At 37.4% G+C, this 13,359-nt stretch overlaps 1 protein-coding gene across 3 annotated transcripts; it reads right to left on the bottom strand.

The window, feature by feature from the left end:
• Window positions 1-2,213: 2,213 nt before the first annotated feature.
• On the bottom strand, window positions 2,214-9,572 carry LOC107839985 (replication factor C subunit 4-like). 3 transcript variants are annotated; one of them, XM_047394892.1, is made up of 7 exons: window positions 9,471-9,572; window positions 5,017-5,137; window positions 4,837-4,899; window positions 4,210-4,269; window positions 3,127-3,242; window positions 2,957-3,040; window positions 2,214-2,520 (listed from the first exon to the last, which is right to left on the bottom strand). In XM_047394892.1, exons 1-6 carry the CDS (start codon window positions 9,509-9,511, stop codon window positions 3,025-3,027), a joined length of 417 nt encoding a protein of 138 aa, XP_047250848.1. In that variant the 5' UTR covers window positions 9,512-9,572; the 3' UTR covers window positions 2,214-2,520; window positions 2,957-3,024. The 3 variants fall into 3 exon arrangements, with proteins under 3 accessions (XP_047250848.1, XP_047250847.1, XP_047250846.1); XM_047394891.1 differs by having other exon boundaries at window positions 2,214-2,434; XM_047394890.1 differs by having other exon boundaries at window positions 2,214-2,434; window positions 2,957-3,242.
• Window positions 9,573-13,359: the final 3,787 nt, after the last annotated feature.

Below are 13,359 nucleotides of genomic sequence, written 5' to 3'. Positions count from 1 at the left end.
TTTGTGTTGAAACCGTGTCTTGCTTCATCTTGTGTCATTGTTATCATCTTCATCTCCTCTCTTTAGTTATAATTTCAGTTTCTCCCTTGGTATTCTCGTATCAGAATGTAGAATACGTAAGCGAAGGAATTGATGTGCCTTCAGTTGGTTTTGTAGCAGAATACCATCGTATGCGATACGCGTCACTCCTTCAAAATTGCGATCTTTGGAAAACGGAGAAATGTTATGTTAGTGACAATGACGACCCTCCAAGACCAAGGACAAAAAATGTCCCCCTGCCTGATGAAACTGGAATAGTTAGCATCGAGTAGTCTTAAAGATGCTTATGGTGAACACTTTTTATTTCTGCTGATATGTTATCAATCTGAATTTTCAAACTAACGTAGGTGTTTTATATGTACACAGCTACAATAACATAGTGACTAATATTTTTTGATTATTGATTAAACTATGCGTGCATGAAATTGTGTGTTGTGCATATTATGTATTGCTGAAATTTTGTTATCCGCACGAGTACTTTGAGAGATTCATCACCTTCTATATCAGGGTCAATCACCATTCTCCTCAACATCGGAGACTTGGCCAATAAAACCTAGATAAGCTACATTTCAACTTTTGCTCCTGCTACACCTTTAATCTTATAACCGCTCTAAGGTAATTATATGTCACATCCGAGAAGCTTGCAGGAATTTGATCCTCAACACCCAAGGCACAAAAGCAAATAATTCACCAAAAAGATCACCAGATCCCTAATATTAACGAAATTCCATCAGCCTGAACTTATAACAAAATTTCATCAATTTTTGTACAACTTAATATTTTTTATCAATTTTTTACCGCAGTAAATTATTTCATCAATTTTTGTACAACTTGATAAGTATTTTTTTATAAATGCTTGGATATTAAGAATGTATTATTTTGTGTCTAAATGAAGCAATTTTTCCTGCACTCTCATGTCAACATAAAGGTAATGACGGTTAAGTAGATCACATATTTAGGAAAAAGAACATAACATAAATCTTTTAATTTTTTACAATATTAGGGTTGTGCCATCCACACATTACTCATCTAGAAGTAACTAAGAAAACCAAATTGAAAAGGAATGAGTATATAAAGTAACAAACTAATACATAGTTAGTATTTTAAGACTGGTCTAATTATGTAATGTTCTTCATAATGAATGGATAAAAATTTAATATAATTCAATAAGGACAAATCACCTCTCATTTATGTTTGACTTTTGCTAGTTTTGAACAAGAAAACAACGGAGTATCGGGTTTCTTTATAATGGGAAATGGAAACATGATCATGTTCAAGTTCGCCAAACTTCAGAGGACTATAAAAATGTTGTAATAGCTAAAATTGTTCCTTAATCACATATGATAATACCTTCTCCGTCTTAATTGCTTGTTCATTGTTTATTTATTAGGATTATTACGAGATTAAGTTGTTGAATATATAAATCGTTTGTTGCAAAGCATGTGGTTCATATATTGAGTTTTAAGCTCTTGGAGGAGTTGAAATAACAAGATTGTGGCTTGGAATGTATTTAGAACTTGCATACGATTATATTTAGTAATCGGATTGAAATTAGAAGCTAGGAATAATGGATTCTTCGATGTGTTGTCTCAATAATTATGTGCAAGACTTTTGGAAAGGCAGCATGATATGTCTGGATTTGAATAAAAGTAATCAAGAGAAACAAACTTCAAATTCAAAAATCATTGAGTGACTCCCACTATTCATTGTGAATTTTCAATTCTAATGTTATTTAAATCGTTTTCCAATTGCTCCATGGAAGACATTTAACTTCCAGTTTTACCCTAAATGCCATGCTCTCATAGCCATGAAAATGTCAAAAATTTAAGACTGCCAAAGTCCTAAAGGTATTTTAGATATGTGCCAATTTATCTTTCTTTTTTAAATCTCATGCCCAATAAAACACTATCATATAAAATTATATGCAGCCATATAATTTTGTTTAAACTGACAACAACCGAAGTAACGGCTACTTCAACCAAAAAAAGGGCAACCCACTATTCAAATAAAACAAGTATCGCACCTCACTTTTAAAAAAGTTATGAATTGCGAAAGAAGTTCTTTCAGTTAGAACACTGTGCAACTCGGAGGCCATAACACTTCTTGTTCTGGCCATAAATAATCTAATTGAACAATAGGTTAATGTGATGCATATAAATGATGCAAGGAAATAACCAGGACTAGAAAGCAAACCATAACAAGAAATTTCCAATAAAGGAAATGACATGTCGATTAACATTTCCCAAGAGTTGATAAGGAAATACGAATTCAACATTATTCACGTTGCCATCTAACTTTAATATACCATGTCCTGTGGCATGTTGCTAGGCGCTTGCATTGTGCTGCTTGCAACATTCAAAAGTTGCAAACGCTCATCTGCTCCATCAACAAGACACTGCAGTTCAAGGAAAACATAAGCACGTCCTTGTAAATTGTTCAGCTACTTTGTCAAACACAGAATTCTATGATCCTGGAACATAACTGCACTAACAGAAAAGGCAAAGCTGAACTCTAATTCTAGGGGAGAACTTCAGATGACACCATCATTAATACACAATCCATAGAACACAGCTAAACATTAGTCAGTACTGAGTTCTTCGGAAAAGAAAAACTAACCAAAAATATTACTCAACTCATTTTATCAAAAACACAATTACCATTAAGAGTCGAAACAAGTTCTACCTCTCATTACTATTTTTTCAAACATTTTCCAAGTCTGAAACAAGTTTTACGTTTGACTATAACTTAAGAATCAATGTACAAATTGATGCTGAAAATTAAATGTTTGTAGTTCTAACCCCATCATTTTTTCAGAGACCGAGGAAATAAAAATAAAATATAAATGTACAAAAGAGTATAAATTATAATAGTCACTCTAACAACGAATTACTAGAGTAAGATGAAGAAAAAGAAAAACCTTGTCTGCTTCAGAAAATTTCTTGCATATTCTTGCTTTCTGTTCATCAGAAATGTCGTCTGCATCAACTACGATATCATACAACTGAAAGTAGCAGCATATTAGTACAAAATGTAGCCATAATTGAATGTAAAATGAGATGATACAAAGATACTGGGACCCGAGACAACATCTGGGAAACAGGATATCCTTTTGCAATGACATTGTTCACTTCTTTGTTTGCCAAGTCAAAATTGCCACTTCTGCAAGCTGAGAATATGGCCTGAACAACTTCATTTGGGATTACCTGATCACAGCAATTGCATATCAGTGCCTAAAACAAGTGTAGAACCCTAGTATTTAGGGTGGGCCTATACTCCCCTCAGTATTGATAGGCGAAAAAAATTGGAATTGAGCCAGCTAACTCAGACAATTTCTCGGTTATAAAACATAAGTATAGTATTGAGCCATGACTTTAGATGTGAGCTTGTATGGTTAAAAGAATTGCAGCAAAAGTAGTTGAAATACGAAAGTAATGAATAAATGAAACTGATAAGTGAAATCAAGCTACACTACATATAGCTTAAATTTTTTGTTTTTGTTTTACCAAAGAATGAAGCACGTGAAAATAGATTGTCACTTTATCAGACATAAGATTGAATAAGAATGTTTTGCTACAAATTTTGTCAACTCAAATGTTAGCAGTATGTATGCTCTAATTTGAAGAACTTAATTAAGAAATTGTCAAGGTTCTACATTAGAATCTGTAAATTTTCATTTAAAAATCATTAATTATTCACTCCAATCAAAAGAATTTTATGCTTGCTTTCTCATTTTAAGATTTAAAGACATCATCTCAGGGCTTAAAGGAATAATAAACCAGAACTTTTCCGAAAACATCTATTCTTTGCCATTAATTCTAACTACTACTAAAATTGGCAGATTAAACTTTTTTAGATGGAGCCCATCAGCATAGCCCACTTGTCAAAAGAACAGGTGCTGAAATTCATAATCCCCTTCATTAGGGGGGAAAAGGGATATGTTTGGAACCACACATAAAAAACGATAGTTTAATAAGGCGAATGCCCTAATACATCTATACTGCTACATTATACATCAAGGTAAAGCAACGACCCAACAGCAGAAATTAGGCAATTTGGCATCCCAAAGATAGTGATAGATGAACGCATTGGTCTTGTGGAAACTTACAGATGATTCCCTGTTGGCGAAAAGACAATACCAAACTAAAACTACAGAACCAGATATGAACTTACCCCAGACACACTAATTAGGTCCTTTGCTGATATTGAAGATCCAAATAACCGAGCAGCACCCTGAAGCAATTCAGAAAAATTACTAATCATTTTTTTATGGTTGATAGACTTGTCCAGGAAGTAAACAGATGGTAAAAACACACAGGCTTGTTATTGGATATAATGTATTCCTTTCACAGAACCATATAGAAAGATTCATTGGCATTCTAGGATGAACCGATATTGCAGCATCCTCATCTCATAGCTGAGCAAGTGTCACTATGACATGATTATGTGTATGATGCTCCCACCTTTTCCTTTTTTTCACTACCAATAAATGGGATTACCCCTGTACTTCTTCAGTCCTACGTAAGTGAAGATAACTAAAACTGCATATCTAGTTCTAATTCTTGTTCCGTATGCTACGCAATCCAAAAATATAATCTTGAAATACTCTTCTGACAATTTTCTATTCGCCATTTTCAAGTGAGGATAACAATTCCAAACTCAAAATCTTTTCCTCTGATTCATGAAGAATGCTTCTTTTTGCAGGTGTTTTTATTTTTTCCTTTTGCCGAGCCAACTAGCAATTCTTTTAGCTTCTTTTCCCTCAAGTGAGAAATCTAGAAGGCAGAAAACTCATCTTACTTGTATGTATGTTATAGCCCTTCGCAGATCACCTTGAGAAATGGAACTGAGGGTAGAAAGAGCCTGCATTCAGATGCAACACTCTTACAGATTGCCTAATTCCAAAGTGACAATCGAACCATCATTTAAATGAAAGAAATACAGTTTTTACAACAAGGAATCAAGTTACTACATCCAAACCTCTGAATCTAGATTAAGACCTTCCTCTTTACACGTATGCAATATTCGGCTGCCCATTATTTCTTCTGTAAGTGGCTTGAATCTAAACTTCGCATATCTGGAGGCGAGTGGCTCTATGATTCTACACCAAAGAAGATTATTCAATTTATCAATGCTCTATAAATAATGTAATAAGATCAATAACTTAACATGAAAGCCAAAGAAAATTAGGGGTGGGCCTTTGGTACTTCGGCTTGGTTTTATCAAACACCAGTTCGGTTCAACGGGTCTATCGGAAACAACCTCTCTACTTCTTCGGAGGTAGCGGTATGGACTGCGTACATCTTAGCCTCCCCAGACCCCACTTTGTGGGAACACACTGGGTTTGTTGTTGTTGTAGTTTGGTTCAACGGTTTTTGGTTTTGGAAAGGTGAGCCCCGAACACCAAACCAAAATCGTTTTTTTTCAACTTCGGTTTGGTTTGGTTCGGTGTTTTCAACGGGTTTTTTCGGTGCAAATGAAAATATAAAATGAGGACCTCATTAAAGTATAAGACACTAAAAATCTTAAAACATTTACAAGTTACAACTCCACTGCCCCAAAAGCTGAAACTCGAAAGATTGAGTTCAAGTAATTGTTAGACTAAGTCAGGAACTAGCGGAGAATTCCAGTCAAGAACAGAAGAAGATGAAGAAGAAATTGAGAGCAATTGTTATTGAATTTTAGAATTGTGTAGTGTCGTATTTATATTGACCGATGAAGCCTACGAGTACTAGGTACATATAACCACATAGAATTTCATCTCAACAAGGAGACGTACACATACAAATACACGTTGATTGAAGACAAAAATGTGAAAGTAACATAATTGAAGTTTGAGCAGTCAATTGACGGTATTTCCATCGACCATCTTTAAGGTTACTAGAGATCAAGTTAATTGAAGTAAGAATTGGCATTTTTCCTGCTAAGATGGAACTCTAGTATCTACAACAACAACATACCCCATGTATTCCCACAGTGGGGTCTGGGAGGGTAAAATGTACGCAGTCCGTCCATACCACTACCTCCGAAGAAATAGAGAGGTTGTTTCCAATAGACCCCCGACACACAACAAAAGACAATAATCAAAGTCGTAATAAAACATGCCACAAGATGAAATAACAAAAAAGAAAGCACCCACTAAGTAGTACTCTACACAATCATGTGCGCACACACTTCACCCCAAGTCTCCTATGACTACCAGCACGGCTGCAACCAAAGCACTCCTATCTACTAGCTACGCCTCACCCACTCACACTAGAACTCTAACCTGATTTGGGTCCTCCATAACTTCCATCTAGGGTCATGTCCTCAGTAAGCTCTGATCCATATCATGTCTAATCACCTCTCTCCAGTATTTCTTCGGCCTACCTCTACCGCTCTTGAAAGCATCCAAAGCCAACCTCTCACACCTCAAACTGGGGCATTAGTGCCCCCTCCTCATCACATGAACAAACCATCTCAACCTCACTTCTCGCAACTTGTCCTCCACCGAAACACCCACCTTCTCCTGAATAGTCTCATTCGTAACCCTATCCCCCTTAGTAAATCCACACATCCAACGCAACACCCTTATTTTCGCTACCTTCAACTTCTGGATATGAGAGTTCTTGACTGGCCAACACTCCGCCCCATTCAGCATGGTTGGACGGACTGCCACTCTATAAAATTTACCTTTAAGCTTAGGGGGCACCTTTTTATCACATAAACTCCAGATGCAAGCCTCCATTTAATCAACCCTGCCCCAATATGGTTCGTGACATCCTCGTTAATCTCTTTATTCCTGTCCTTAAGCGCCAATTCACTAAACTTGCATTTCAAGTACTCCATCTTGTTCCTACTCAATTCGAACCCTTTAGATTCTAGGGTTTGTCTCCAAACCTCCAACTTATCATTAACACCTCCCTGCGTCTTTGTAATGCCCTAATTTTCTGAACCGAGATGCTACACGGTGCTCATGACCCCGAAGGACCACAAGCTAACACATGACTGATATTTGTACCTGTACATTGCATAATATGACATAATATTGTGAAAACATGTACTGAAAGGCCATAAGGTTCAAAACTGAATAAAACACCTGATAAAATAATGTCTGAAATCGGTATAAAAATACCAAAACAAAACTGTAATAACTATCTGACATGCTGTAGTATGGAAAGCCTCTAAACTGTCTGAATAAGGAGTTGATGGAACATGTCTCCAACTAACTCCATCTAACAACTGAAATAGACTGAAATGGTAAATAAAGTAATAATCATATCGTCCTCGAATGAGAAGGACTCACTGCAACTCTGAATACTAGAATGCTACTGCTGATCTGGAGCTTGTGCCTCTAAACCTATGGTGTAACATAAGAGAAAGCACCATAGCGCAAATGCGTCAGTACGTTTGAATGTACTAAGTATACGAGTGAGGTAGGCTAAATGCAAAGGGTTATATGCATGAACAAAACTGACTGATATGAATGTGAGAATACATACATACATACGTAACTGTAACTAAACTCGTTGAGATGCTGACTACTGAGTCTGAATACTGACAACATGAGTTTACTGATATTGAGATACTAAAAGAATGAGTTTACTGATATTGATATATAAATCACTAATAAGTGATGGATCTGATACTATATTAATGAATACTAAGAGACTGATATTGTATTACTGACAAATGAATGATTGTTTCTGACAGTTCGAATTATGAAGAACTGGTCTAATTGACTGTATCTGATAGTCCTGAAGCTGAGTACTGATAGCATGAGTTCTGATAACTGTTGTGATTGATAGCATAAGTGACTGTATCTAACGGTCCATAAATCTGAAGGAAACTATCTGAGTTCCATTCTATTTTCGAGTTGATTGTATCTGACTGTCCTGATATACTGAAATCTGAAGAACTATCTGAGTTCTTTACTGAGATTGGGTAATTGTAGCTGACAGTCCTAAAATCTGTAACTGTGGGAGGTAGTTGTCTAACCGACATGCCTCAATAACGCATATAGCTAAGTTGGGGTCCAATCTCTGCCCCAACTAAAGGGGTGTCAATACCGCGCCACTGGTAAGGATAACTATGAGTGACCCTTATCTGGAAGGTACTCAATGTGAGAATGGTGGGACCTAAACTGACAGGTTAAGCCACCTCATCAACCCTATTCTGACAGGTTAAGATGTCTCAACCTATGCTGGCTATGTAGTTATGAAACACAAGGATGACTGCTAAGAATCACACCCTAAATCAGTAGGTGAGTTCCCATCCTTGGGTTCACTTGGTGCTAACTTATACTCCCATCTGACGGACACTGAACTGAAAAACTAAGCTGCACTGAATAACTGAACCAAACTGATTAGCTAAACTGATACTGATTAACTGGATTGATACTAGTGGTATTGTTTAGCCGAGCTAAACTAAGTTTACTGGATTCTGATGACTGACGAAATGTACTGAGTTCTGAGGACTAGAGTACTGAAGTTACTGAGATTAACTGTGAATACTGAGGTTGCTGAGGCTACTGAGCACTGAGATTACTGGACTACTGAGATTACTGAGATTTCTGAGTTTTCTTGAGTCACATGACTGACTGAATTCTATAGATCATGGCTTGACTGAGAGTATCATGAAAACATGACATGGCTCTAGGCACACAACTATATTTTTTGGGTACAAGTATCCCTAGGACTCGATGGAAGGAAACTGACACAACTTGACTTTCTTGAGTACACGACCATCAATAACAATCCATAATGCATGAGTGAGGGATTTCATTAAGTACACGGTCATCATAATATCTATCATGAATAGGAATGCTTATAATTAAGTCATAATCTCATATGCTAATATCATGGGCATTCCGACAACATATACTATTCATAACAATGGCATGGAAACCATTCAAGCATAAGGGAACGGCAACATGTAACATTTAGTTCATATTGTAATAATTTGGGGATATTATACTTCATGTATTTATTCAACATCTCAAACATGGTAGGGAAAGCATGGATATAATTTGGATACATAATTCATATCTCCATCATCATACATGCTTCATGCCACTACCATAAGAATACATAATTAGCATGGAAATTCATATTGAAGTGTACGGCTAACATGGACTTGTCATGTGAATATCATGGAATCATGTAAATAGGAATTTCTAGCATCCTAGGCATTTTATCCAACACTTTGCATGCATTCTTTAAGGCATAGATGGATTTCATACTTGTATTATATTAAACCACCCAAAGTTCATGATTTTCAACCAACAACCACATATATTTCATGAAAACATCCTTAGATATCATCTTGAAACTTGAACATCCATTATCAACATGTACATATTCATATCACTACAAAAAGTTTACAAAACAACATTTAAAAGCATGATTCTTGAGCTCTATGAACGAATTGAATCCATAGATGAACACTACACATACCTTAGATTAAGAATTTGTGAAGTTCGCGGTGAAATCGGCATGAATCTTGGAAGCCCCAATTGAAACCCTAGCCTTGTTCTTGAGAGTTTTTCAGAAAATAGGATACATTTTGGTGTAATGAAGGCTTAATCCCGTGTTGGTGGTATATATAGGGGTGGAGGATGACCAAAATACCCCTAAGGAACAATTAAGATCAAATCTGTCCCTCAGTTGACAGTTTGATAGGCTGAAGTAAATCGCTTATAAATTTTTACTCATATACTCAAATTGGATGAAACCAATTGCATTTGAAAGAGGACTCAAATATATTTCATTTGATATATTATATCTCTCACAGTTCATTATATACAGGGAGTTATGATCGTTTGAAGTTGACCCAGGAATGCTGAAAACTGGGCAAAAAGGCCGCCCTGCTTAGACCGGGGGTCTAAGCGAGGCTGCGCGGTCCTGTAACCTTTTGCTACTGGTTCGGGATATCAAACATGACCTTACGCTACTCCTAAAATTCCAAAACTCACCCGGGGTTCACTACAAGCTTGCCTGATCATAACGCAACTTGAAAATCCAAAAACGGAGGTCGGGAATGTCATCAAATAAATCCCCAAAGTTAGAAGGCATGAAATGAGACTAAGTGTTGAACACTTATAAAAATTTTCTAAGTGTTGGATCATTTTAGAGCCTTAAGGAGCTGAATTTAACACAAAATTTTGCGGGGTATTACAGTCTCATCAATCAAAACTGCATAATCTGCAAATAGCATACACCACGACACCTCTCCTTGCATATGCCACATCAAAACATCCATTACCAAGGCAAATAAAAACGGGCTAAGAGTAGACCCTGGTACAACCCTGTCAAAATGAGGAAATGCTCTGAATCTCCTCCCACTATCCTCACTCGAGTCTTTGCTCTATCATACATGTCCTTAATCAATCTGATGTACGCCATAGGGACCCCTCCAACCTCCAAACATCTCTAAAGGACCTCTCTAGGGACTTTGTTGTACGCTTTCTCCAGGTCAATGAATACCATGTGTAAGTCCCTCTTCTTCTCCCTATACTGCTCCACTATCATCCGCACTACACGAGGTGAATTGCCTTTGTTGTTGAGCGACCAAACAAAAATCCAAACTGATTCTCAAAGATAGACACGATCCTCCTCAACCTCCGCTCGACCACTCTCTCCCAAATCTTTATAGTGTGACTCAACAACTTAATACCTCTGTAGTTGTGGCAACTCTGAATGTTACCCTTGTTCTTGTACAATGAAATCATCGTACTCTATCTCCAAGCCTTCGGCCCTAAAAATGTCATTAAACAGACTGGTCAGCCACCTTAAACCTGCCCCTCCAGTATACTTCCAAAAATCTACTGGAATCTCATCAAGCCCTGTCGCCCTACCCCTATGCATAGCCTCTTTGACCTCCTCCACCCTTATACGCCTACAAAAGCTGAAATCACGACACCACTCTGATCGCTCCAACTCCCCTAACACAATGTCTTCGTCCCTCTCATCATTCAAGAGTCTATGGAAATACGACTGCCACCTTCTCTTAATGTGAATATCCTCCACCAATACCCTGTCATCCTCTCCTTTGATATACTTCACTTGATCTAGGTCATGGGCGTTCCTCTCCCTAGCCTTAGCAAGCCAAAACAACCTCTTATCCCCGCCTCTTTCCTCTAACCCCGCATACAGGCTTTCAAAAGTAGTTGTCTTAGTTGTTGTAACCGCTAGCTTAGCCTTCCTCCTAGCTAACTTGTTCTCCTCCCTGTTCGCCCTCTTCTCCTCTTTATCCCTACTATCAACCAACTTAGCATACGCCGCCTTCTTCATCTCCACCTTCTTTTTAACTTCTTCGTTCCACCACCAATCCCCCGTGGTGATGGCCAGACCGTCCCCTCAAGACACCCAACATCTCCTTAGCCGTCTCTTTGATGCAACTGGCGCCCTATCCCACATACTATCCACGTTACCCCTACCCTCCCACACCCCCAACTTATCTTCCATCTCCAGAGCACTAACTGGAGTCAAGCTACCCCACCTAATCCTGGGTCAACCCTCCCCACCCCTGTTCTTCTTGCCCTTCTTGATATCCAAATCCATCACGAGAAACCTATGCTGGATCGAAAGATTCTCACCTAAAAAGACCTTACAATCCTTGCGCAACGCTCTATCCCTCTTTCTAAGCAATAAAAAGTCAATTTGAGTCTTGGCTATCGCTCTATGGAAGGTAAAACTCTAGTATCTCAAAAGCCTTTTTCCTGCTTTTTGCTGATTTTTGTCCTTTTGAAGCACAAAATAAAGTGCTTAAAAGCACTTTTTTTCTTTGTCAAACACCTCCAAAATTAAAAAAGTGCTTAAAAGCCAAAAACACTTAAAAATAAGTTAATCCAAACACCCTCTTAATGACGTAGATATTGCTTTGCTCAAGCAAAATTTGCTGCATAATTTGTTGTTCAACATTCATAAATTTATACCACAGGAGATAGTTTCTATAAAATTGTCTCTTAAAATTACACAAATGTAATTTTCTTAAAAACCCCTTTTAATAAAAGTGTGGTTCTTCCGTTTACCAAAGAACCGCGGCCCTTACACCAAACCGAAGAACCGAACTTTCAAAGAAAAAACATTGAAACCGAACCGAAACCAAATAACGGAATTAGTTATGTCCGGTATTTATGCCCACCCCTAAGGAAAATGGCTTACTTATGGAGAAAAAGAGAGAGAGATGTCCTTTTTCTTTTTTTTTTGTCTCAGGAAAAAAGTTCTCTGTGTAACCTCCTCTTATTTCAGGGAGATGAACAGATGGTTAAGTCAAGTCTATTCGCATGTGGAAATGTTCTTGTCGACGATGTACTGTTAAGTAAGTTTTCTAAGCTTATTTCTTTTGGGTAGACAAAAAGGAAGACAGTTTTCTTAAATTGCAGTGTGTTAAAAACTGCCGACTTAAGCATAAAGGTAACAGAAAAAAGGGATCATTTCTCAGGAAGGGAAAACGTGACAAGGCTAGAAGGTCATAAGCCCACAAAGAGCATCTGATACAATTTCTCGGTTTCTCCATTATATATAATCATTGTCTTCGCTACAACCTATTAAAGCTTAAGGACATCAGCAGAAAGCTTGAAAGATCTCCAAAGTAAACCATGATGGTCCACAAAATGTGCACAAATGTCAATCCTTAAAGACTAAATATTTTTTCTTTTCAAAAAAATATTCTTGACAGACATTCATTGTGAATCATGCATGTAGATAAATCAAACCACGGATGCACCTTTCCCCATCTAATATCAAAACAAACTTGTGGCAAAAGATTTCACCCATGACAGCAGAGGCATCTTGTAACAGCTTGAGAAACTTTGTTTTTTCAAGCCCAAAAGCCATCTTTGGTTGCACTAGTTCCAGTAATACATTTATTTTTTCTTTCCTACACACATTGGTGCTCTATATTACCATAAAACAGAAAACAATGGTGTAACTAGCCCCTTATATCTCAGTCTTATCAAGATAAATTATCTTTATCTCTAGAGTGTGACAATTCTGTTCCTACTCCAAAATGAATAAAAAGCAAGTTAATGCACAAATGTGCAAAACAAAGAAAGTGGATGAAACTGACTGCACTTATATACTGGCACTTAGCTGTCAATGTCCCCATTGCAGTGAAAGGGCAGCCTGATACACTAAAGATCCCGCTATGCGCAGGATCCAGGGCCCTGCCCCACCACATTGCAGTTAAACTAATTACTGTCTCAAGTAGTCCTCACATCACAAAGCCACAAAAAAATTAACCAAAAAAAAAAATAGGCGAAATGCACTTCAAGTGAAAAGAGAAGTTTATTTCGTGGACAGAGAAGTTTGTATGTGATAATACTTCCACTTAGCCACAAAA

The sequence above is a fragment of the Capsicum annuum genome, chromosome 8 (genome assembly GCF_002878395.1).
Source record: "Capsicum annuum cultivar UCD-10X-F1 chromosome 8, UCD10Xv1.1, whole genome shotgun sequence".
In the NCBI taxonomy this organism is placed as follows: Eukaryota; Viridiplantae; Streptophyta; class Magnoliopsida; order Solanales; family Solanaceae; genus Capsicum; species Capsicum annuum.
The sequence above is the reverse complement of the archived record's forward strand: the minus strand, read 5'-3'. Positions and strand labels throughout refer to the sequence as shown.

Excerpts from the sequence above, each read along its gene's own strand:
- LOC107839985 (XM_047394890.1), bottom strand. The coding sequence starts at position 9,511 with ATGCCGATTTCACCGCGAACTTCACAAATTCTTAATCTAAG. Across the intron at positions 5,138-9,470 it reads TCACAAATTCTTAATCTAAG|AATCATAGAGCCACTCGCCT; the intron begins GTATGTGTAGTG and ends TCTTTGGTGTAG. Across the intron at positions 3,243-4,209 it reads ACCTAATTAGTGTGTCTGGG|GTAATCCCAAATGAAGTTGT; the intron begins GTAAGTTCATAT and ends TGCTGTGATCAG.